Below are 24,603 nucleotides of genomic sequence, written 5' to 3' on the forward strand. Positions count from 1 at the left end.
TCAACCGAGAGCGTGAGCGAAGGTTACCGAAGAAAAAACCGATGATGGTTCCAATGCCGGAGAGCTTGTCGAACGGAAGGGCCACAGAAGTTCCGTAGTGTGAAGGTATTTCAGCTATTTCAAGTCTGACAAAAAACAGAGTAGCGCGCACTGTAAATTGTGCCGAAAGCAAGTCTGGAAATACAATAAAGCGGTGCATGCTCAATCTCTGACTGAAAGCGCTGATTCGTCATTCGGCTTTTGTCAGACTAAAGTCACTGTTAAAACTGTTTGAAAAGCTAAGCTGTACAACAAGGAGAGATGGAGAATTTCCTTTTAGTTCTCAGTTTATTTGATATTGACAAAAGTTAGTCAATTTTGTCTGTTCTGTAAAACAAACTAAGATTTATTTTTAGAATTAATATTTTGTTTCTAAGTGGAATTGACAATTTAGTGGTCTGTTTGTTTTTTCTATTTTGAAACTTAAACGCTTTAGCGGCTGCCTTTTGTGTAGTTTGCAATATTTGCCTTTATTTATCTGAAACTGAAGTCTCATGTTCCTTAAGTACATCTGCCCTGTTGAACTTATTATGGGAAATAAATATTTTAATTAAAACAACCTGCTAATTATTTCACATTTTACTTGTGAGCAACGGCACATTTAAATCTTACAAATATAGTTATTTGGCTTATATCGTGATATATATCGTTATCACCTGAAATGAAAAAACATATCGTGATATGAAAAAGTCTTATATCGCCCAGCTCTACCTCCACCCCAAAGTATTTTTTGTCCACGTGGTTTGACTCGTCTTTTAGAACTCTGTAAAGCCCATAAGGTTTTTCACACAGTGGGACAGACTTGCTGGGAACCAGTTGGACTGAATGAGTGAACCAGCTGCTGGTGGATCAAACCTCAGTGGAAATATTCACCGTGTGAAACCTTTTTCTGTTCTGTTGTTCACGTCTGGCCTCAGTTTGAACATAAACCTGTGAATGACTGACAGGCCCATTCTATGTAACACGCTGCTCATGTTATGGCACGATGCTTTATGATGCAACATTGTTTTAAAGCTGTTTGTTTCATTGCTGTGTTTATGTAGGAGGCACTCAGAAGCTCTTATTAAAGAACCAAAATCAACATGTTTGTACAACAACGATGACACGATCTGTTTACTGTAATAACAACATTCAGATATTACCGCTTAGACCTGCATTCATTCTAATGTCCAGCAGGGGGCGACTGCTCTGGTCTGATTGTATAGAAGTCTGTAGGAAATGAAACGATCTGATCTCTGAACACTTTCCTGAAGAGTTTGTGGTCTCAACTGCTGGGTTCACAGCTTATCCAATAAAAGCTTATTTTTACCGAGCGTGCAGCGTCGCCTGGTCAGCTCGGCCCCTTCACTCTTCCTACCAGGTCTCAAAAATGTTTGAAACCTGAAAAACAACCTCAAAGACCAATATGTGGCATCACAGTGACCATGTCCATCTCATATATACAGTCTGTCCATGTATGTACCCACAGGTGTGTGAATCAAAAATCATCCAGGAACATGAAGAGAAGCTTACACACTTTGTTTATTTGGTGAATTTTGCTCCTGGACATTTATTCATACACAAATACAGCAACAGATTTACTGTGTAAATCGTATAATCTCAGGATTATACTTTCTCTGTGGTATTACTCACTATGCATACTCTGTGTACTATTACTCCAGCAGATCACTTTATGACGTCAGCGTGGCAGCAGTGTTCAGAGTCGCTTTGAAGGTGGTTGCAGCTCGGTATCCCATAATCCCCTCACATAAAACCGGGCACGCTTGGCTCTCGGGGCTTCACGGGCTCCCGGTGCCGTTCAGGTCCCGTCTCTCCATCGTGTCTCGGATCCAGTTGAGGAAGTTGCCCAGTCGGGTGTAGACGCCGTACTTGCCCCGGGCGGCGCATTTCTCCCCCCAGCTGACGACCCCGGTCAGGAACCAGGTCCCCCTGTAGTTCACCACGAACGGCCCTCCGCTGTCCCCGCTGCAGGCGTCCTTGCTGGCCTCCAGGTAACCTGCGCAGAACATGTTGTCTGTGATCACCTGCAGGACACACAGGAGGGGGCGGGGCATCAGGGCTACGTGGGAACGGCTGCGTCTCTATCGCCGACCCTGGTCTGGTTTGATTTGGTCATAGACGGTATCGCTCGAGTGAACAGCACACCTGAGACGGGGCAGTTTTACCTGTACCTGTACACCTGTACACAAACAATGCTGACAGCAGAGCTGCTGTGCATCATGTTCAGGTGTCCAGTCTTCTTAGTGTGAACCCCTGAAATCAGAATGTTAGTGCAGGATTCGAACACGTTACAGAGACCACAGCTGTTCATCGAACAGTTCTTCCTGTAAGGACACATGAACAGGTGTGATCTCTTTATCTTACTCCCCCCCCCAAAACTGTCATTCAGCAGCGCTGCTCACCGACGCAGCTTTCACGCTCATTTTATTTTGTAGAGATGACTTTACTACACTCAGTAATCAGATTAGTTACTTTTAGAAAAGGTCATTACTTGTATTAAGTATGACAAACGTGTAGCAGTCCCCTGCTAAAATGCTAACCTGTGGACCTCCACCCAAAATCTGTCCAGCCCGTCGGTGTTCTCACCACGAACGTGGTGGCTCATCAACAGCGGGCGTACCAGGTAACCTGATAAGTACCTGCCCCCCCTCACAGGTTAGTCAGCTGGATCCTTTGCTGGTCAGTCTAGTTTATCAGAGGATCCAGCAGCTTTTCTAACGTTTACGTCACCTGTTGCTGTGTTGCTGCTCTTTGTCAAACACTAAGTATAGATCAGCGGTTGCTGCGGGGTTAGGCTCGGACGCTCAGGCGGAGCTGATCACCTGCTCAGTGGTGCTGATGCAGTCTTTGTAGCCAACCACCGGGAGCGTCACCTTTCTCAGGAACCTCGAGGAGCGGCCCAGGTACTCAGTGGCCCCCCAGCCCGTCACCACACCGTGGTTGTCCTCCTGGGCACACGGACACAGTTGGCATCAGACAGATGGGCCGAGTCAGCTGCAGCGCTCTGCGTTTCCGATGAAATTACCTTCAGCAGGTATTTGGAGAGGTGGGTGTCGGGGAGGCAGGCGGGGACCGCGGTAGGGCCCCTCTGAACAGGCCAGGCGAGATAGAGTAGAGCGAGGTCGCTGTCGAAGGTGAAGGCGTGGAAGTGAGGATGAACGATGACCTTCTGGATCTTTATCTGCTGCTCGCCTGGATCGGGACGCTGCTTGTCGTAGTCACCTGCAGACAGACACACACTCAGAAAACCCAGCTCACACACACATTCCTGCACTCAGACTGAAGGGAGGACCTCTGGTCCCGTCTGACAGCATCAATGAACCGAGACGCTGCAATCCCTGCTGCAGCCAGCAGAGGGCACACCTGAGTGTAGTGGTTTTACAGATGTGCAGAAGTCCACACAGATGTGTGAACAGTGTCTGCTTAGCATTTGAAGTGACGCGCGTGTCTACGTGAGCACCCCTGCTGCTCTGCAGCTCACAGTGGGTGAGGTCCACTGTAAACCACTGGCCTCACCTATCGTAACGTGGTCTGCAGACTCTTCAAAGCAGTGAGCGGCAGAAACGACCCATCGGTCAGAAACCAGAGTCCCTCCACAGAAACCGAAGCCGTCAGACCTGTGGATCAGAACCTGAACAGAAACGTTCGGCGTCAGCACGTTCACACAGCTCAGAACAAAGGTTCTGCTTCGTTATCCCACTGATGCCTCCAAACCTGCCAGGGGCTCCCTCCTCGCCTTTCCAGGGATCCACCCACAATGCGAGGCTTCATCTCGCTGCCTCCTGCCCCTCCACCATCCGTCAGGTTCCCTCCTCCCCCTGTTGCGTTCGCTGTCCCTGCCTCCGTTGAATTAAGTTCAGGGAGCCAACTGTCTGTTGCGTTGTAATCCCACGTGGCATCGTCCATCTCCAAGGAACTCAGCAGAGAGCGACCTCGATCCAAAGCCTCCATCTGCTGACGGCCACAGGGGAACACCACTGAGCAGGAATGGGAAAGAGAAAGATCACAAGATCAGGTCAGATTAGCCGTGAGACCAACGAAGACACGATGTGAAGAGGCAGACATGAATAATAACTAATGATTAACACCCAGTGCATCATGGGAATCCCCCAGCATAACTAAGGGAGGATTCAGGGTCACCTGGTCCAGCCCTAACTATATGCTTTAGCAAAAAGGAAAGTTTGAAGCCTAATCTTGAAAGTAGAGATAGTGTCTGTCTCCTGAATCCAAACTGGAAGCTGGTTCCACAGAAGAGGGGCCTGAAAACTGAAGGCTCTGCCTCCCATTCTACTTTTAAATACTCTAGGAACAACAAGTAGGCCTGCAGTGCGAGAGCGAAGTGCTCTAATAGGGTGATATGGTACTACAAGGTCATTAAGATAAGATGGGGCCTGATTATTTAAGACCTTGTATGTGAGGAGCAGGATTTTGAATTCAATTCTGGATTTAACAGGAAGCCAATGAAGGGAAGCCAAAACAGGAGAAATCTGCTCTCTCTTTCTAGTCCCTGTCAGGACTCTTGCTGCAGCATTTTGGATCAGCTGAAGGCTTTTCAGGGAGTTTTTAGGACATCCTGATAATAATGAATTACAGTAGTCCAGCCTGGAAGTAATAAATCCCGTCTGCAGCTGTTACTGTAGTATTATGTGCAGTAGTACTAATACGATGTGGGTTCTGGGAGTGTTACCGGTCTTGGAGCAGCTCTGTCCATCGCTCTCTAGGAAGTATCCGTCAGCACAGCCACACTGAACTCCAGCGCCACCTGCCAGGTCTCTGCAGTACTGCATACAGCCACCATTTCTATAGTGGCACTCGAACACCACTACCCAAGGCAATTTTCATAAATATTTCACTTGTCCGATGTCGTTTGCCCAATTTAAAGGTGGCGTGCCTGAGTTTCAGGTGTTTGTTACCTGTGTCGCAGATCTTGCCCTGATACTGGGGAGGACAAAGACACGCGAAGTCTCCTCGGTCCAGGGTGCACATGCCTCCGTTCAGACAGGGGTTGGTCCGACAGGGGTTCAGATCTAGGACACACAGGTGAGGAACTCAGCTGAGTCATTGGGTAGAAGACACCTGATCAGATTTCAGATCAGACTGTAGTCAGACTAAAGCACATCCAGCTGAGCTGCCACAAACTGTGTGACGTCGTTCGTACTCACTCGTGTATCTGTACCAAAACTCCATCTGTGGGACAAAAAACTCAGAGTTAGTGACTGCAGTTGTGGATTATGTTGAACGACTGTGTGTAAGAGTCTGTAGACATGACAACGCTCTGCATCCTGTGTCCTGCTCTGTAAACGTCCTGATTCGTATCCAGGATGAACGAGGCGTCGATGATGTTTTCTGATGACTTTCATCCTTCCAGCTGCTTCCTCTACACACATGGAAGCCTCTGCTGGGCTTTAGCTACACGCCCTTGACTAGAACTATGTCGAACTCCTTATTTAAGCATTTAGCTCCGCCCACTGAGGGTCAGGTTTTGGGCCCAGCATCATCATTCAGGACGGAGCGGTCCTCTCTGGGTTAGCACGGGTCTGCAATGCTGACTTTGCTTTCATATACGTTTAAATAAAGTAACACGGTGGTAATGTCCTGCTGCGTGGGCCGGATCGGCGGTGGCGGGCTTTGTACCGTCTTCTCCTGGGTCTGGAAGATCTCCGTGGCCTCCTCCAGCGAGCAGCGCTCCTCGTAACACTCCCGCTCCAGGTTCCCGGGCAGCATCTCCTCCAGGAAGTGCGAGTTGGCTCGTCGCCTCCTGGCGGAGGAGCGCAGGATCTGACCGGCCGCCGACCGATCCAAGAACACTGGGGGGGTGGACAGAAAAACAGAAACACTCAGACTGTGCCGCAGAGGCGGAGAACACAAGCGTGGGTGTGTCTCACCTGAACACTGGATGAGTGCAGAGCAGACGAGCAGAGCGCCAACGCTCAGAGTCACAGCTGTGGACGGCAGCATGTCTGTCCGACGGCTGCGGGCGAAATGGAGGACGGAGGAGCAGCTGACAGATTGATGGTTAACCACAGCTCAAATATTGACACGCAGATGTCACATCAGCCGCAGAGAGGACAACATGTCTGAACTCTGTTCTGCTGGAGTGTTTCCATCGCTGACCTGTAAAGGTGAAAAGGTCAAAGGTCACAGCACCTTTTGATGATCCTGCAGGAAGCAGCTGTTTATGAAAATATTCCAAAGGCTTAAGAGGAACGGAGCCAACTCTGGAATAACCTTCAGAGCACCGACAGCGACGCGTGCAGGACCTGCTGAGTACACACAGTACTGCAGTACAGACACTGCAGGGTTGCTGTGATGTAGACTGGCCTGACGACTGCTCAGAGCTCTTAGATCACTTCTTCCAGACTTTTCCTGAAGCGGCAGCAGTTCGATGTCTCGTTACACTCTGAGATAAACACAAAACCAATCGTGAAATCACACATGAACCACACGTGCTGCTCAGGTCTCCATACAGGCACGCCGCTCCTCCCAGACCAGCTCGAGTCTGGAGACCATGCTTACCTTCTTATTTCTGCCTCCTAAGGTAGGTCTGGTGTGAAGCCCCGCCCATTCGTAAATCCATGTTTTCCAGTAGAGGTGTTCTGTTTATTTAGACGAAGCAGAAAGCCCAGATGAGCTCCACGTGGTCATGTGACGCCATCTGTGCGTGTGTAAGCTTTGGTGAGCGAGCAGACAGATGTCAGAAAAAAGCTGAAATGCATAAATGGTGTGTGAGTGATTGTTACGGCCACACGGACCAACCCTCGGCCTGCACCTCCAGTGAAAGCCTATTGGTCCAGCTGAGGGAAACCAGACCCCTGAGTGACTGATTGGACACGCCTTCATGCAGGCTGAGGGGCCAGCTGTGAGCGGAGCGTGCCTTTTGGCCCTCATGGCTTCATTTTCATTCCCACTGGTAAACCTGAAAGCTGTTTGGGGGCTGCCTCGCCCCCCTGCTGTGTTTGTTTGGGTTTAATTTGACTTTCTGGTGGTTTCCTTCAGTAGTTGGTGTCTGCCTGCTTTATGAGAGGAGCTGTTTTGTACTGGTTGGTTGTTTCTGACTGTGATCGGTGTTTGTGTCTTCATGTCCTTTCACCTACTGGACGCTGACGAGTCATCAGTCTGTAACAGTTTCTTACAGTCTTCAGTCGTCCATCACCAGTGGACGGACTGGGATGATGATTTCTTTAAATCAATGTGAATTCAATTCATTTTTTCAGCAAAAAATCACAACAACAGACTGAAGGCTCTGCCTCCCATTCTACTTTTAAATACTCTAGGAACAACAAGTAGGCCTGCAGTGTGAGAGCGAAGTGCTCTAATAGGGTGATATGGTACTACAAGGTCATTAAGATAAGATGGGGCCTGATTATTTAAGACCTTGTATGTGAGGAGCAGGATTTTGAATTCTGGATTTAACAGGAAGCCAATGAAGGGAAGCCAAAACAGGAGAAATCTGCTCTCTCTTTCTAGTCCCTGTCAGGACTCTTGCTGCAGCATTTTGGATTAACTGAAGGCTTTTCAATGAGTTTTTAGGACATCCTGATAATAATGAATTACAGTAGTTCATTATGACCCGTGGTTTTCTGCAGGCCTTCCCCTGTTCGCCACTCTGAGGCCGGAGGGCTGAAGTTCGTCTGACAGCCGCGAGACAGAAAGAGAGAAAGCAGCTGAACCCTGGCAGCTCTGCGTCACTCCAAAAACATGATGCCGCTGAGCTCGTACTCGCTGAATCGCTCTCGTTCCTGTGATGGTTTCTGGGTGTTGTACCGCTGTGAAGCTCAACACAGCTCATAAAGCTCTGCCATCAGTAACCGCTCAGCACGCCATTCCCAGCACGTTTCCATGGTACCATTTAAAATCAAAAATACTGTCAATAGAAAATTGTACTTAGTAGTCAGTATAAGCTTTTAATGATCTAAGTCTACATATGATAGAATACTGCATGTTGACCTTTTGATGACTTAGACTGTTGTCCACTACAAGACTTGTTCTGTTTTATAAATTTCTTCCCACAGCGATAATAACAGCTGGACACTTATCTTTGCTCCCTAACAAGAAGAGGGGCCGCGTCCTTCAGAATCACACACACACACACCTGCATACGCACTAACATTCCTCTGTCTATGATCAGAGGTATTCATTATTGTATTACTTTTGTATATAAATAAAGACCAGGGCAGTGGCAGAGCGCGAGTCGCTGAGCCCTCACTCTCGTGCGAGTGCTGTGACTGCCCTTGCTTGCAAGTAAAACTATGTGTTTCTCCTCTCTGATTTCTCAGTTGAAGAAGTGTCTTAGAATAAATCTCTTGACAAATACCAAATCACATTTTTGTTGTTCAGATATTACCTCGCTTTAACCAGCGGTTTTATCAGGCAGACATGTTTTGTTGTCACTGCTTAGCTGGCGTTTCGTTAGCAGCGAGCACAGCCACGTTTAGGATAAACGTGTAAAAACTTCTGAAAGCAGATCTGCTCCTGAGCGCCACGCGGTGGCACCTCTGAGTACACGACCCACCCCAACCCCACCCCGGAGTGAAGGAGAGAGGCGGAGGCGTGATATGATTCTTTTATTTGTTTCGTCTCTGATGTCACTGTGACATCAGCTCGCAGAAATGCGCCGCCATACAAAACACAATCAGCTGAGACGACAGACAGACGACAGGTTCACTCGTTAAATAAACGCCGAGTCGCTCCGGGTGACCCCTCCCCCCGCAGAGTTCACTGTGACCTCACCACGGGACCAAAAACAGCCAATCAGCTTGCAGCAGATCACCTGAACAGCAGGTGAGAGTTCAAAGAAGAAAAAGTCCTCCGGTCCGCTCTAGATGCTGATTGGCTGCTGCGACACATCATAATGGGGGGGGGGGCGTGTTTATGTCAGTGGTGGGTACAGTCAGTCAGCAGTGGGTGGAGCATCACAGGTAACCCTCCTTCTTGAACTGCTCGTGCAGGATGTCCCGGTACTCATCGAACCCGCCGTCGATGCGCCCCACCTTCCCGCCTTCACACACCCACAGCTCCTTACACACCATCCTGATCAGACGTTCGTCATGTGACACCAGGATGACCCCGCCCTGAAACACGTGACATCACACAGGTGAGAACGCACACAGACTCACAGAGTCACACACACATATGTGTATTTATATCCTTGTGGGGACATCTAACTGACATAATGCTTTCCCTAGCCGCTTACCCTAACCCTGAGCCTCCACTGTAACCCTGACACTAAAACCCCATTTTGAGTCTCAAAAACACCTTCAAACTTGTGGGGACCGGGATTTGGGTCCGCACGAGTATAGTAAACTTCCACTTTTTGGTTCCCACAAAGATGTTAATATCAGTACACACACACACACACACCTTGAATTTGTTCAGAGCCTTAGCGAGCGCCTCGATCGTCTCCATGTCCAGGTGATTGGTCGGCTCATCCAGGATGTAGAAGTTTGGGCTGGAGGACACAAAGATGACATCATCACCATCCAAACCACAATAACGGGTTTATCAATCTAGCTGGGAGTGTGTTCACAGGAAGAGGCGGAGTCACATCCAGCCAGGTCAGATTTAAACAGCACTGCCTGCTCCGTCCTTCAGCTGTACAGATTTCTTCCAGACATGTGACACACACACACACACACACACACACACACACACACGTATGCTCTGATCTGTCTTTACCAAGTTTGTACATTTCATTCAGTACTCTCTCTCTTTCTCTCTGTGTGTGTTTTTGCCTAAAGTTTTAATAACTAATAAAAAGGAAACTGAAATAATGTGTTTCAATCTTTAGCCTCGTGTCTTTGGAAAACTAAACTCTTCCATCAGACTTACTGTACATTAAATATGCTGCACAGAGTCAGCCGATGGAGCAAAAACAAAAACACACTGATGAGTGTTTCTAATAGACTCATTTAACATTGTATTTAAAGGAAGGTTTGTTGCCTCTATGTTTACTTACATCAAACCTCTGGAAACACTATGGCTGCACAATTTTAACATTTTTATTAAAGAGCCCCGCCCACTCTGTGTCAACAGTCTAGCTCCGCCCCTGTGTCGGACCCTCTGAAGAACAGTGAGGCTATTTTGATAGCTGATCTGATTGGTCAGTGGGCATCAGTTACCATGGCATGGTCATCTGAGCGAAGGCCACGCGGCTCTTCTGTCCTCCTGATAGGCTGGCCACCGGCCTCGTGGCCAGCTCTCCCGTGATACCGTAACCTCCCAGCTGGTGGCGGTACTCCTCCTCAGTCCGACCTGCGATGCAAACACAGCAGCCTATCAGAGCGCAACGTGGAGTCGCCAAAGGCATTGTTGATGGCGTTGTTGCTATAGTTACCGGGGAACTTGTTGAGCAGCAGCTCCACAGAGCAGACGTTCAGGTCCAGCTGGTCCACGTGGTGCTGACTGAAGTAACCGATCTTCAAGTTCCTGAGGCGAGAAGATGAGCAGCAGACACGTTTAGATAAGCGAGCGCGTCTCGATTGTCAGCAGGCACTGATAATCGCTCCAAGTGCGTGCAGATCCCACAAACAGCGCATGAACAACAGCGTGTCCTCAGTCTGAGCCCGCAGCAGAACGGAGCTCTCGGAAACAAAGAATGAAACAGGTGCAAAGGCTGGAAGACATCATATGTAGAAACAGGAAGAGGAGGAGCCAAGAGGTTGTTAAAGCTCCCTAAAAATAGTGCAGGCAGCCCCTTAAAGAGCGAGTGGAGAGGAAGAAAGGCTTCCTGGACAGGTGTACAGAGATCCAACAAGATGCTGACCTGCAGGCAAACTGACTCCTCTGCTCTGATTGGTCCACTGGTCGTCTTACCTGTGAGCTTGCCTGACTCCGTTAACCGGTGTCAACTCGCCCATCAGCAGCTTGAGAACGGTGGTTTTACCAGCGCCGTTTTCACCGACCTGCCGAGAAACACAACAGCCCAAACAGTGAGCTGATTAATGACTGCACTTCCTGTTGTACCTCTGAATCATGTCTTGCTCTGCAGAGGCGCCCAGCGCTCACTTCCTGTCTGAGTTTTGATATCTGTGCATGCCTCTTTGAGAACTCATCTTAGTCAACAATTGGTCTGTAATTACTGCATCGCACCACCAGGTGGAGCCACCTATTGTGTTCAGGAGACGCTCGCCATGTTTGTGTCTGACGGTGCAGTGCAGACCTGACGCTCTGCAGCCTTTGAGTCCATCCCTGACCTAACGAGCTACCCTGGAGCCATGCTAGCTAAGCCAGCCACACCTGAAGGTCTCTCCACCCGCACAGCGCCCTCTGCTGACTCATTGCAGTCAGCTGTAAAGCACGTATACGCTGACCGTGATGACACTGTGAGGTCACCATGTAGATGAGACCGTGAGGTCACGACACAGTGCTGTCACACGTACGATGCAAATCCGAGAGTCGAGGTCAGCTGACAGGTTGAGTCCGGAGAACAGCGGCTGGTCTTTACTGTAGTAAAACTCGACTTCATCCAGCTGCAGGATGGGCGGAGACAACTTCTCAAAGTTATCTGGAAACCTGCAGCGACACACAGCACGTCAGTCAGTCCAACCTTTACTGCCACAGTGATCGTTGGGGGTCAGAGGTCATCTTCTTACCTGAGCGTGACCTCAGTTTCCTTCTCGATGGGCTTCAGCTCAGGTCTGCGGGAGAAAGCAAGCATTAGCTCACAGACAGGCAGCACAGACACCAGATCAGAGGCGAGGAGGGCGAGGAGCACTCACAGCTTCTCCAGGAGTTTGAGTTTACTCTGCACCTGAGCTGCTCGGTTAGCGTTGTACCGAAATCTGTCGATGAAAACCTGAAACACACACAGCAGCCGTTCACCAAAACTACGTCAGCTCTGTGACGTGACGCAGAATCACCTGACAGACAGTCTGTGATTCAAGCCGTCTGTGAGCAGCAGGTCCTCCAGATGCACCGAGTCACTGACACGAAACAACGAGCAGACACCAACAAGGCAGGCATACAATGGAGCACCTGTGTGTACTCTCTGTACCTGTCTGTACCTGTGTGTACCGTCTGTACCTGTGTGTACCTGTGTGTACTCTCTGTACCTGTGTGTACCGTCTGTACCTGTCTGTACCTGTGTGTACCGTCTGTACCTGTGTGTACCGTCTGTACCTGTGTGTACCTGTGTGTACCGTGTGTACCTGTGTGTACCGTCTGTACCTGTCTGTACCTGTGTGTACCGTCTGTACCTGTCTGTACCTGTGTGTACCGTCTGTACCTGTGTGTACCGTCTGTACTGTCTGTACCGTCTGTACTGTCTGTACCTGTGTGTACCGTCTGTACCTGTCTGTATCTGTGTGTACTCTCTGTACCTATGTGTACCGTCTGTACCTGTCTGTACCTGTGTGTACCTATGTGTACCGTCTGTACCTGTCTGTACCTGTGTGTACCTGTGTGTACCGTCTGTACCTGTGTGTACCGTCTGTACCTGTGTGTACCGTCTGTACCTGTCTGTACCTGTGTGTACCTGTGTGTACTGTCTGTACCTATGTGTACCGTCTGTACCTGTGTGTACTCTCTGTACCTGTGTGTACCGTCTGTACCTGTCTGTACCTGTGTGTTCCATCTGTACCTGTGTGTACCGTCTGTACCTGTGTGTACCGTCTGTACCTGTGTGTACCGTCTGTACTGTCTGTACCTGTGTGTACCGTCTGTACCTGTGTATCTGTCTGTACCTGTCTGTACCTGTGTGTACTCTCTGTACTTATATGTACCGTCTGTACCTGTGTGTACCTGTGTGTACTGTCTGTACCTGTGTGTACCTGTGTGTACTGTCTGTACCTGTCTGTACCTGTGTGTACCGTCTGTACTGTGTGTACCTGTGTGTACCGTCTGTACCTATGTGTACCTGTGTGTACTGTCTGTACCTATGTGTACCGTCTGTACCTGTGTGTACTCTCTGTACCTGTGTGTACCGTCTGTACCTGTCTGTACTGTGTGTACCTGTGTGTACCTGTCTGTACTCTCTTTACCTGTCTGTACCTGTGTGTACTGTCTGTACCTGTCTTTAACCTGTGTGTACCGTCTGTACCTGTGTGTAACTGTGTGTCAAGCCTCTGTACCTGTGCACCTGTGTGGTGTCTGATGTGTGTACCCACAGCATTCACCTGTGTGTAAGTCTGTACCTGTGTGTACCTGTGTGGAGTCTGTACCTGTGGATGTACCTGTGGACTGCCACCTGTGTGTACCGTCTGTACCTGTGAAGTCTGATTACCTGTGTGACCGTCTGTACCTGTGTGCTCCTGTACCTAACAGACCCTGCCTGCCTGTGTTCTCTGTACCTGTGTCACCCCTGTACCGTTTTAAACCTGCAGTCTGCCGTCTGTACCTGTGTGTACCTGTGTGTCCTCTGTACCTGTGAAGCAGTCTGTACCTGTGTACCTGTGTCACGTGGTCTGTACCACGTGTAGCTCTCTGTACCTGTGTGACAAGGATCTGTACCAGGACCTGAGGTCACATCGTCTGTACCTGTGTAAACACACTGTCACTGTGTGTAAGTGTCCACCGTGTGTACCTGTGTGTACTCTCTGTACCTGTGTGTACCGTCTGTACCTGTGTGTACTGTGTGTACCTGTCTGTACCTGTGTGTACCTGTCTGTACCTGTGTGTACCTGTATGTGCTGTCTGTACTGCAGCTGGGCCTCGTACTCTCTCTGCTGATTCTTCAGTCGGTCCTCTTTGGTTTTAATAAAGTTTTCGTAGTTGCCGCGGTAACTGTCAAGCCTCTGGGAGTGCAGGTGGATAATGTCTGTAACCACAGCATTCAGGAAGTTTCTGTCGTGGGAGACGACCAGGATGGTGGACTGCCAGGTCTGCGGGTGAAGGATGATTGATGAGGTCAGTGCTCCTGAGCTAACAGACCCAGCCTGCCTCGTTCACTGACGTCACCCCACAAACGTTTTAAACCTGCAGTCTGCAAATGGCCACACCCCCATTTCTCCTCATAAAGAAGCAGGCTGACCTGTTTTCATCAACGTGGTCTGAACACGTCCAGCATTAACACTGAGTGACAAGGATCTTTATCAGGACATGAGGTCACATCGTCAGGACATGTAAACACACTCAGGTGAGAAGAATCCAGGTGTGAGAGAAACACTCACGCACATGTCTGTGAGCGAGATCGCTGTTTGGAGAGAGAGGCTAACCTTACCTGCAGGTAGTTCTCCAACCACAGAATGGCTCTGACGTCCAACATGTTAGTGGGCTCTGAAACACAAAACATGGAGAATACGTCACAGACTTCCTCCTCCCATCACACCTGCAGCGAGGAAGGTGTGACTCACCATCAAGCAGCAGGAGGTCGGGCCTGCAGAAAAGAAACCAGAGAAGAAGAAATCATCAGCTGAGCATCGATCTGCAGACTCCCGTCATCTTTACCCTCTGTGTGTGTCTGTGTGTGCGTGTGTGTCTGTGTGTGTCTGTGTGTCTGTGTGAGTGTGTGTGTGTGTGTGTGTGTGTGTGTGTGTGTGTGTGTGTGTCTGTGTGTGTGTGTGTGTGTGTGTGTGTGTGTGTGTGTGTGTGTGTGTGTGTGTGTGCGTGTGTGTGTGTGTGTGTGTCTGTGTGTGTGTACGTGTCTGTGTCTGTGTGCATGTGTGTCTGTGTCTGTGTGTGTGTGTGTGTGTGAGTGTGTCTGTGTGTGTCTGTGTGTGTGTGTGTGAGTCTGTGTGTGTGTGTGTGTGTGCGTGTGTGTCTGTGTGTGTGTGTGTGTGTGTGTGTGTGTGTGTGTGCGTGTGTCTGTGTGTGTGTGTGCGTGTGTGTGTGTGTGTGTGTGTGTGAGTGTGTGTGTGTGTGTGTGTGTGTGTGTGTGTGTGTCTGTGTGTGTGTGTGTGTGTGAATCACTCACCGAGCAAACAGAGCTCTGGCCAGTGCCAGTCTCATCCTCCAACCTCCAGAGAACTCCCTGCAGAGAAACCAAACTCAGCATGACACTAAAGAGGAGTGTGTGTGTATGTGTGTGTGGGGGGGACGACGACATGTGACTCACTTTGTGGCCTGCTGTTGCATTCTGGGAGAAAATCCAAGACCAGCCAGGATGACGGAGGCTCTGATTAGACGAAAGAATAACAGCTTCTTACTGTCTGTGGGTTTCAAACCGACACCTTCTCCGGTGTTTGTTCTTATCAGTAAATCCTCTGAGCAGAAACATCAGCAGCAGGTGAAGCCTCGCCATGGCGCCCCCTGCTGGTGAAAACCTCTCACAGTGCTTCACGTCTAACTCGAGGTACGAATGCAACCGGATGGAGGCTTTGTGCTCAGTGGGCGGGTCTACCAGCTTTCATGCATCTTATTGTTTAAACTTGTCATAAATCTGCGCTCTACCCGAGACACAGAGGTGAACCTGAGGAGCCGGGTATCAAACCATCGACCTCACGATTACAAATTCATCACCACATCTGTGCTGACTAGTAAGAGCAAAGCATTGTGGGTAATCCTGAGGTCAGGATGTTCCCGTGGTTTGTCCAGCAGAGCTTCTCGATTCTCGAGCCCGTCCTTCATCACACAGGTAAACGGACACGCTCAGACGTGCTCAGTGACCCGATGATCGGCGGGAGGCTTGTACTGAACACAGCACACGGATTTAAACCTTTAACTTCCATCTGTTCAGGGTCGGTGGGGGTGGAGCCTATGTTGGGGCTAACCTGACATGCATGTGACTGGACTGTGGGAGGAACCCTCGCAGACTGCTGTGAGGCAGCAGCACTAACCTCTGAACCACCGCGCCGCCTTAAGTTTCACTTCATCAGCAGATTTAAAGCGGGTTTTCGATGGGGGCTTGAGGCGTCGCGTCGGGCACCGTGTCAGCCTGCAGCCGCACTCATCATCTCCACCGAGCTGTCTGCACATCAGCCCGGCTCTGAGACTCGCCGACTGTTGGCTCATTGTTAAGACTCGTTTTCTCACATCTGGATCCCAATAATCACGGCGGCTTCACAACATTTTTCAGCCTGATGTAGACTCTGTGGTTACGCACTGTGTGCTCTGTGGGCGGGGCTGATTTAACGCGGTGTACCTGGGCACCCGTCTTTTCTCTCCCTGACCCAAACTAACAAATGTAGGACACGGGTCCACGTTCCTGCCGGCCGGGTAATAGTGGCGTTACCGAGCTCACGGACGTGTACAACTTTATCACAGAGCCTCGAACACACCGCCGCCTCGGAAGATCACGGCAGAGGACGAGGGGAAATCTTTCCTGTTCTTCTCTCATGGCTCAGCTGCAGGGAAAAACACCAGTTGTCATAGTTACCGGGCCGGCGCTTTGTCAGCTTCGATCTCCTCCAACTTTCCGTAGATCTCGGACAGCCGCACACTCTCCATCCCGTCGGCACTGAAACAACACACATCAGAGACAGCTGCAGCTGATTGGACAAACACGCGCCTGCTGCACTCTCGTTGGCTGAATTAAATGTGAGATGTTCTGTGAGTCACGCCTCAGAGCGTTTTTCTTACATTCCGTTGGCGATGCGTGCGTTCAGCCTCCTTTCCTCTCCCAGCAGGTCCTCTCGCACCGTGTCGCTCTCCAGGACGCTCTGCAGCGCCGACGTCTCGTTCCCCGCCACTTCCTGCTCCACGTGCAGGATGGAAATGTGAGCCGGGACACGGAGACTGCGACTTGCCAGCATCTTCAGCAGCGTCGTCTTCCCCAGGCCGTTGCGGCCGATCAGGCCGTACCGCCGGCCCGATGCCAGACTCAGCTCCGCCCCTTGCAGCAGACATCTGAGACACAAACGGCAGTGTGAGAAAACGAGCCGTCCTGTTGCCGCTGCGCCCCCCGCTGGCGTTTTCTGAGCGCTCACCTCTCTCCGAAGGACACGTCAAAGTTCTCGATGCGGATGTCGTAGCTGCGGTTCTTCCCCGATTGGTCGACTCGGCTGTCCTTCTTACTGCTGGCCTGACTGGCCGACGCCTCCTCTAGGACTCTGAGGACACAGGAGGACAGGTGAGAGGGGCACAGGTGTGTGCAGGTGAGGATAGGTGGACGGTGGACTCACAGTGGGCCGGAGGCCTTCTGGGAGTCCTTCTCGCTCCTGCGCTCGTGTTTGGCTTTCAGCTTGGCCTCGGCTTTCTCCAGCTTCTTGGCGTCGACTGTCTGAGGAGAGAAAGCAGAGGAGCGCTCAGTAACACCTGCTGTAACCTCAGAGACTGGTCCCGCTGAGAGCAGCATGCCAGGACGCCACGGTGCATTTAATGTGGAGCATTCAGACTCGCAGCGTGACCGATGAGACCCAAGAACCAACTCCGCCTTCAGCTCGCCTCCTCATGACTTATGTGACATGGTTTTCACATCTATCATGTGTTCATTTAGCTTTGGTCATAATTTAGGCATCTACTTTCTTCTGGTTTTAGTCGACGCAGCATCAGGACATTGCAGTTTGTCGTGTTGCCACTGAGAGAGGCCGTATTTTCATCACATCGACTGTGAAATGTGTCGCCGCTCCGTTTTGTCGCGTTTCATGAGAAACAGGAAGCTAGCTGAACTGTTTCCCAGGCAGATCGAACCTGACTGCGCAGGAAGGTCGCTTCTGATTTGACCACTTCCACATTCGTCTCGCCTTTCTACACAACTCAGTTCTGATTGGATCTCGTCTCTGCGGAACATTTCCATCCATCTCGTTTGACTGGCTGACTAACGTGTCGGATACACAAATGTTGGTGATCAAAACCAGACACGTGCAGGCTAAAGCTAATGCTAATCCAATAATCTGCTGATTGATTCAAAGGCTTATTGAAGATTGTCCATCACAGCTTTTTTGACTTTTTAAATCAGAGGCTGTGATTTTTGTCCCGCGCAGCCAGGTTAACATCACCACAAACGAGTCTCCCAGGTTTCCGGTACATACCGTGTTCTGAGCACGTCTCATCATCCAGATGCCCTCAGCGTCTTTGGCTGCAGAAACTGAGGAGAAGGAAACAGGCAGATCAATACATGACATGACATCAATAAGTAATAATATTAATGACGTTTGTCTTCGCAGACAGCAGGTGTAGTTGGCACACACATGACATTAAACTGACTTTAAAAAGAAGAACTCGTGAGTCTAAACTCCTCGCTCTCAGGTAAGATCACACTTTTATCAAAGGAGGTAAAACTGAGAAAACTTTAAGTGCGTTCAGCTGGCTAAGAATACGGATTTCTTAGAATCCCGATGAAAACGAAAGCCTGCTCTTCAAAACGAGGCTGAAACACTGAAAGTGAGAGAGGACCGAGGACAGAGCCCTGGGGAACGCCTCGGGGCTAACGTGGCTGTTACACAGCACAGCTCGACTTTGAAAATGCACCGATTTAATCAAAACTGTTAAAAACTGGAACTAGAGCAGGGCGATATGGCCAAAAATATTTATCACGATATACATTTGAAAATTTGCGATAACGATATAACTGACGATATAATTGACACTAGACAAAATACTTTACAGCTCCACAACTTTATTAGTGCAAAAAACCCATCAATGTATTTTCACTTAAACAAGCAGCTGTTTTTTATGTGCATTAAAGTTATATAAAAATTAACAGTGTAAATGCAAATTCCTCGCTGACAGTTTAACCAAAAGGCATTTCCAGTGGAAACTGGCCGACATATCATCAGCATAACCATGTATAATATCCACAAAACTTAAAAAGAGGTTATACACACACAATACGGTAATACTATGTTGAAGCACAGTACGTATCACTCCGCGAGGCTCCTGACTACGGTAGCCGTAATGCTCCGACAATCCATCAAGTGGTGCGGCTTCGTAGCTTAGCAAAGTCGCACTAAAACATTTGACAGATTTTTGAGCGCCGTGTGTCACATAGAATCGTTTCAAGGTCAGTAAACACAACCAGAATTCATACATAAGGCACGCGGGATTATAAGGGGCACTGACGATTTTCAGAAAAATTAAAGGATTGATTTTAAGTGATCCGTATTTTCCAAACAACACGGTAATAACGACGGCCCGCTAGCATGCTCTAACATAAATAGTGCTTTGTTGTGTATCTGACGGACGAAAGCTAAACCAGTTCCACACCACTGAGGTTGCAGCATTTTTACAAACCATTTCTGGTTCATCCGTTTCATTTAACAATCTGCTTTCGCCCTTCTCATTCTGCGTCGCCGCCATGTGCATATGTAAACAAAGGCACTGCGCATGCGCGTTTTACCCATATTCTATCGCGATATTTCATTTTCCTATCGTTACCCAAAATTACACCGGTATTACCGTGAATGGTATGATATGGCCCAGCCCTAACTGGAACTCTGAATAAATAATCACAGTGTGAAATATTTTAGTCACAGCTTGTTTCCTTTAACAATAAACACGGATCAAAGCTAACGTCTGCACAGTACACAAAGGTCAGGACTTCTTTAATATTTGTCCCGACCCCTGCCTCCCTTTTGAGCTCTCTCACACACACACACACACACACACACACACACACACACACTCTGAGGGTCACTGGTACAGGTCACTTCTTCATCGTGATGGCACGCGCATTCAAACTGTGGAGACTTCACTGTTTTAGCTCAGACTCCACACCTGAACTCCACTCAGGGATCCGGCTCTGCAGCACCAATGTGGGGACACTGCATGAACTCACGGAAACCAGGGCGCACCGTCACAGCTAAAGGTGACCGCCTGCCTAACGTTGTGCCAATCCCTGAAGCTGTGCTGTGGTAGGGCTGCCACGATTACTCAACTAGTCATGATTACATCGACTATCAAAATCATCGATAACTAATTTAATAGTCAACACGTCGTTTGAAGCTTCCTGAAAGACACAAGAATAAGTAGTAGGATTTAAGAGTGTAATGATGGAATGAAATGGAAGATGGCAGCACTGCATGTACAAGGATCCCAGCTGCCCTTAAACCCTGAAGAAGAAGAAGTGTATCGTAGCTGTGTCCAAATTCAAGGGCCGCATCCTACTGATGCCACATTTGTAGGCCGATTATGTCACAGCGATGCGATGAAGGCTGTCCAAATTCGAAGACTCCTCCAAATGCGTCCTTCATTTCCTCAGATTTGAAGGATGGGTCGTATCCTTCGTGGCTCACCCTATCCCAGAATTCATAGCGCAGCTCAGCCAATTCCAGCTTCCAACAATGGCGGCTGCTACTTAGTTTTAATATTACTCTTTCTGTGTCGCAAAATAAACATTTAGGATATTTTCAGGCGAGAAAGTAGCTGTGTAAACTTCAAATATCTGCTCGGTTTATCAAGACATCCCATATTTGCAAAAGTGTTCCGACATTTTCAGAGACGTCTGTTACCCACCAGCTCGATTGCTAGCCGGGAGCTCGAGGGTCACTAGAGCTGGCGAGAATAGCGGACTCCCGGCTTCATCGTTTTCAGATCACCGCGGACTTTCGCTACTCAGGTTAAAGGTAATATATAAGTCACTTAGACAACCTAAAAATGTTACTGTTTGGCTTTTTTCAGTGTTTTATTTGTTCGTAAGTAAATCGGTTTGCCTGAGATTAAAGTTATTAGATTAGATTAGATAAAATAAAACTTTATTAATCCCCCGGGTGGTTTTCACACAGCTGAATAAACGTCAAACAAAAAACTGATTAATCAGAAGTGTGAGATGGTTGAGAATTTACTCCAGTGTCCTGTTATATTTTAGATAGCAAGGAGCAGACTGAGACAATCTGCAAATTTCATTAAAAGTTTAATAAACTATCATCTTGTCTTTGTTTTTAGTTAGCACATACCTTAAACACGCTGTAAGCTAATGATAGTTATATAAGCGCAGACGCATGCTGGTGCAATAAGCTGTACGTTTTACCTCCAGTGGATGATGATCTGATTAGTCGACTAATCGCAAAAATAACTGGTGACTAGTCGACTATCAAAATAATCGTTTGTGGCAGCCCTAATCTGCACCAACATTTCACAGCCATGCAGTCCTGTAAGCTGCGAGGTGGGCCTCACACCTGCAGAAAGAGACCACAGCCATCAGAGGCACCGCCATCTCAAAGCCTCATTTCTGCTGTTCAAACTGAACAAATGAAAACTTTTACAAATGATTGCTCAGCTGTGTCTGTAATCAAACCTCTGTAACTTTGCTCTGCTTCACTCAGCAGCATCAGGTCATGTTCACATGTTGATTCATGGTTTGCTTCAGTTTTTGATCGACTGCAGAACATTTTTAAGGTTATCACAAAGACACCTGCTGTGACGCTCACACCTTTGATGGAGTCTCACAGTGTCAGCTTTGGTTTATACACAGATATAAAAATATGGGCATGTTCTGATAAATGATCAGAATTATAATATTTCTGACTGTCTGAGTCAAAACTGAAACAGTTATAAGAATCAGTGATGATACCCAGCCCTAGTTTTCTACTTTACATTCTTCATAATTGCCCCCCTTTGCTTTATATTTTCACTCTTGGCGTTCTCTCCATGAGCATCACGAGGTCGTCTCCTGAAATGGTTTTCCAACAGTCTTGAAGGAGTTCCCAGAGATGCTGAGCACTTGTTGGCAGCTTTGCTTTCACTCTGCGCTCCATCTCATCCCAAACCATCTCCATTGGGTTGAGGTCAGGTGACTGTGGAGGCCACGCCTCCAGCACTCTCCTTCTTGGTCAAAGAGCCCTCACACAGCCTGGAGGGTTTGGGCTCATTGTGCTGTTGAAGAATAAATGACGGGATGGCATGTGTGCTGCAGGATGCTGTGGTAGCCATGTTGGTTCAGTGTGCCTTCAGTTTGGAATAAATCCCCAACTGTGTCATCAGCAAAGTCTCCTCTGAACATGTAGAGATGTGTCTGCTACTGGAGCTCTGTGTGGCATCAATCTGGGCTCTAATCTGAGCTGCTGTTAACTTGTAATTTCTGAGGCTGGTGACTCGGATGAATTTATCCTCAGCAGCAGAGGGGACTCTTGGTCTTCCTTTCCTGGGGCGTCCTCATGTGAGCCAGTTTCATCGTCGTCTTGATGGTTTCTGCAACTGCACTTGGGGACTCATTCAAAGTTTTAGCAATTTTCTGGGCTGACTGACCTTCAGTTCTTAAAATAATGTTGGACTTTTGTTTCTCTTTACTGAGCTGATTGGTCCTTGCCATAATATGAATTCTAACAGTTGTCAAATAGGGCTGTGTTTAACAGCTGTGAACCCTGACAGGCACACCTGTGAAAGGAAACCATGTCAAGTGACTACATCATGAAGCTCACTGAGAGAAGGCCGAGGGTTTGCAGCGCTGTCAACAAAGCAAAGGGCGAAATCTAAAATATAAACATATTTAGAGTTTTTTCTTTGCTACATTATTCCATATATCCTGCTTCACATATCTGATGTTTTCAGTTTGTAGTAAAAATAAACAAAACCCATCAAATGAGAAGGTGTGTCCAAACTTTTGATTGTGACACACACACACACACACACACAAGGTGTGTTCTGGTTGGGTGAGTGTTAGGTTTCTGCATTCTTACAGCCTGTGTGTGTGTGTGTGTGTGTGTGTGTGTGTGTGTGTGTGTGTGTGTGTGCGTGCGCGCGTTCCTCGGGGTGTTGACCTTACTGCTGTCTGCAGAGATCTGGGAGAGCTGCACGGGAGCGTCCAGCAGCACCTGCCTCTGAGCGCCGCGGTGGTGGTTCCTGAAAGACACACACGTTCACATTAACACGCCGCCTCTCCCGACGGCCCAGAAGAGACCCCGCCCACACAGTCCTCACAGTTTCAGTGTGTTGAACATCTGCAGACAGATGTCTCGGATGTCGTCCTCGTTTTTACTGTCAGCTGACACCTCCTGCAGCACGCCTCCGACCGCTTCGTAAACCTCCTCGCTGTCCTCGAAATCTGCTCCGCCGCCATCCAGAACACCTGAAACACAAACACACCTCAGCAGGAGGATCAGCAGAACCTCCTCAAACAGCTCCAGGTTGCGTGTCTGTTCTCCTTCACCCCACGAGGAAGACGCTGGTGGAAACCCTCCTAATTTCAGAGCCCCCACCAGGACCCTGTGATCTGATCAATCACAGGATCAATAAATGACTCTCAGGGTTTCCGCTTCCTACGGATGTCTCAGGCCGTGCTAACCCAGGTTCAGTTCCAGGCGTGCCGGGTTATGCCGTGCTAGCCGGTGTCCCTGCTCTGAGTACTGTCAGCCCGGTTAGCTCGTTAGCTCACTGGCTAAAGAGCCGCCGCTGCCAGGCTAACGTCGGCTCCGGGCCGGCGGTAAACGGCTCGCTTCCCCCGGACAGCGGCCTGGTGCCCGGCCTCTCACCTGTGATGTAGTCGAACAGCTCCGCGTCGATCTCAGGAAACTCGCTCTTCAGGATGTCCACGTACGTCGCCATGATAGCCGACCCCGAACACCGCCTGGACGCGCATGTGCCGGTATGCGACAGCGCTGTGAACTCTGGGAGATGACGTTTCTGGAGCGGTTGACGTCATCGGTGAAGCAGCCCCTGCTTTTCTTTTTTTTAAAGAAAAAATTCTGTCATTGTCTGAATTCCTGACTTTTCCAGGATGTCACGTGATTTTAAATAAAACAAACTAAACAATAAAAAAACCTGAAGCGTAAACCTGCATTCTCTCTGCTGGCCAGCAGGGCGGCGACTCCTCCTCTTCTTCTTCACTACATCATGAGCCTCCTCTCAGATCTTCCTCTCCTCCGCCCGCCTGGCAGCTCCATCTTCAGCCTCCACCCTCCATCCTCTGCACATGCTCAAACCTGCTCAACCTCTGTGACGCTGAGCTGTCCCTGTGAAGGACTCATGTCCATGCTGCTCACTGAGCACCTCCTCCTCCTCCTGTGACTCAGTGATGTCACTGTTTATTAAATTATAATAAAAACGACATGAGTGAGTACAGAGATCTGCTCACCGCAACAAAGCTGGAAATTACAGTAGTACAACAAGTATTACTGCTATATTAGCAGTAGTATGGTAGCATGCCAGCAGTATTATACTGTTATAAGCACTGTATTACATTGTTAATAGTATTATTGCATTGAATAGTTATAGTACTGTGCTATCAGTAGCAGTATTATACAAAGCACTGGGCTGTATCTGTTGTAGTATTACAGCCTTAGAAGCAGTATTACAAAAGTAATATTATAATAAGAACTGTAGTATTGCTGTACACGTGTTCAAATACCTGTCAGTGATCACCTTCAAAAAATCAGAACACAGTATGATTAGCAGTAATCTTACAAGAGTATTGCAGTATTTCAGCAGTACTGTGACTGCTCGCCAGGCTCTCTGTTCCAGTGTCACTGTGGTGGTCAGTGGTGGTCCTAGCCTGTTTGGCGCCCTGGTGAACACTCCCTCTGGCCCCCCCCCCACCCCCCGCCACACACACACACACACACACACACACACACACACACACACACACAAAACATGTTAAGGATTGTACATTAACATAAAACTGTTGTCCACACACACATATGAAGAGAGAGAGAGAGTATGCATAGTATGCAAACGGCTACTAAACAGCCATCATAATTCATCATACAATGAGAACAGGACAAATCAACAATTGACAATGACTAATTAATATTAAAATCTGTAACATAATGTATTGTTTGGAGTTTAGTCTGTTACTGTTACTATTTTTACCATTTC

General features: G+C 48.6%; 2 protein-coding genes and 1 long non-coding RNA gene across 6 annotated transcripts; all 3 read right to left on the reverse strand.

Moving 5' to 3' along the window:
- Positions 1-1,536: 1,536 nt before the first annotated feature.
- On the reverse strand, positions 1,537-6,726 carry LOC116335354 (coagulation factor IX). 3 transcript variants are annotated; one of them, XM_031759023.2, is made up of 12 exons: positions 6,556-6,725; positions 6,268-6,439; positions 5,925-6,153; positions 5,674-5,846; positions 5,202-5,226; positions 4,953-5,066; positions 4,727-4,861; positions 3,754-4,016; positions 3,556-3,670; positions 3,065-3,261; positions 2,862-2,987; positions 1,537-2,063 (listed from the first exon to the last, which is right to left on the reverse strand). In XM_031759023.2, the coding sequence occupies exons 3-12, from the start codon at positions 5,995-5,997 to the stop codon at positions 1,818-1,820; spliced, it is 1,467 nt and encodes a 488-aa protein (XP_031614883.2). In that variant the 5' UTR covers positions 5,998-6,153; positions 6,268-6,439; positions 6,556-6,725; the 3' UTR covers positions 1,537-1,817. The 3 variants fall into 3 exon arrangements, with proteins under 3 accessions (XP_031614883.2, XP_031614884.2, XP_039454233.1); XM_039598299.1 differs by having other exon boundaries at positions 1,835-2,035; positions 6,556-6,726; XM_031759024.2 differs by lacking the exon at positions 4,727-4,861.
- A 1,862-nt stretch (positions 6,727-8,588) lies between these two features.
- abcf3 (ATP-binding cassette, sub-family F (GCN20), member 3) lies at positions 8,589-23,387 on the reverse strand. Of its 2 annotated transcripts, XM_039597977.1 has the most exons (21): positions 23,259-23,387; positions 22,708-22,855; positions 22,553-22,629; positions 17,883-17,938; positions 17,034-17,131; positions 16,839-16,961; positions 16,492-16,758; positions 16,289-16,369; positions 15,029-15,088; positions 14,888-14,944; positions 14,328-14,350; positions 14,195-14,250; positions 13,656-13,856; positions 11,757-11,833; positions 11,631-11,675; positions 11,418-11,550; positions 10,852-10,940; positions 10,373-10,464; positions 10,158-10,290; positions 9,400-9,487; positions 8,589-9,110 (listed from the first exon to the last, which is right to left on the reverse strand). In XM_039597977.1, the coding sequence occupies exons 1-21, from the start codon at positions 23,329-23,331 to the stop codon at positions 8,952-8,954; spliced, it is 2,136 nt and encodes a 711-aa protein (XP_039453911.1). In that variant the 5' UTR covers positions 23,332-23,387; the 3' UTR covers positions 8,589-8,951. The 2 variants fall into 2 exon arrangements, with proteins under 2 accessions (XP_039453911.1, XP_039453912.1); XM_039597978.1 differs by lacking the exons at positions 22,553-22,629; positions 22,708-22,855; positions 23,259-23,387 and adding an exon at positions 19,084-19,139.
- Positions 12,600-13,071, reverse strand: LOC120432790. Its single transcript, XR_005608100.1, has 3 exons — positions 13,057-13,071; positions 12,683-12,701; positions 12,600-12,616 (listed from the first exon to the last, which is right to left on the reverse strand). It is a non-coding gene; the product is annotated as an uncharacterized LOC120432790 (long non-coding RNA).
- Positions 23,388-24,603: the final 1,216 nt, after the last annotated feature.

This window comes from Oreochromis aureus, linkage group 14 (genome assembly GCF_013358895.1).
Source record: "Oreochromis aureus strain Israel breed Guangdong linkage group 14, ZZ_aureus, whole genome shotgun sequence".
NCBI lineage: Eukaryota > Metazoa > Chordata > Actinopteri > Cichliformes > Cichlidae > Oreochromis > Oreochromis aureus.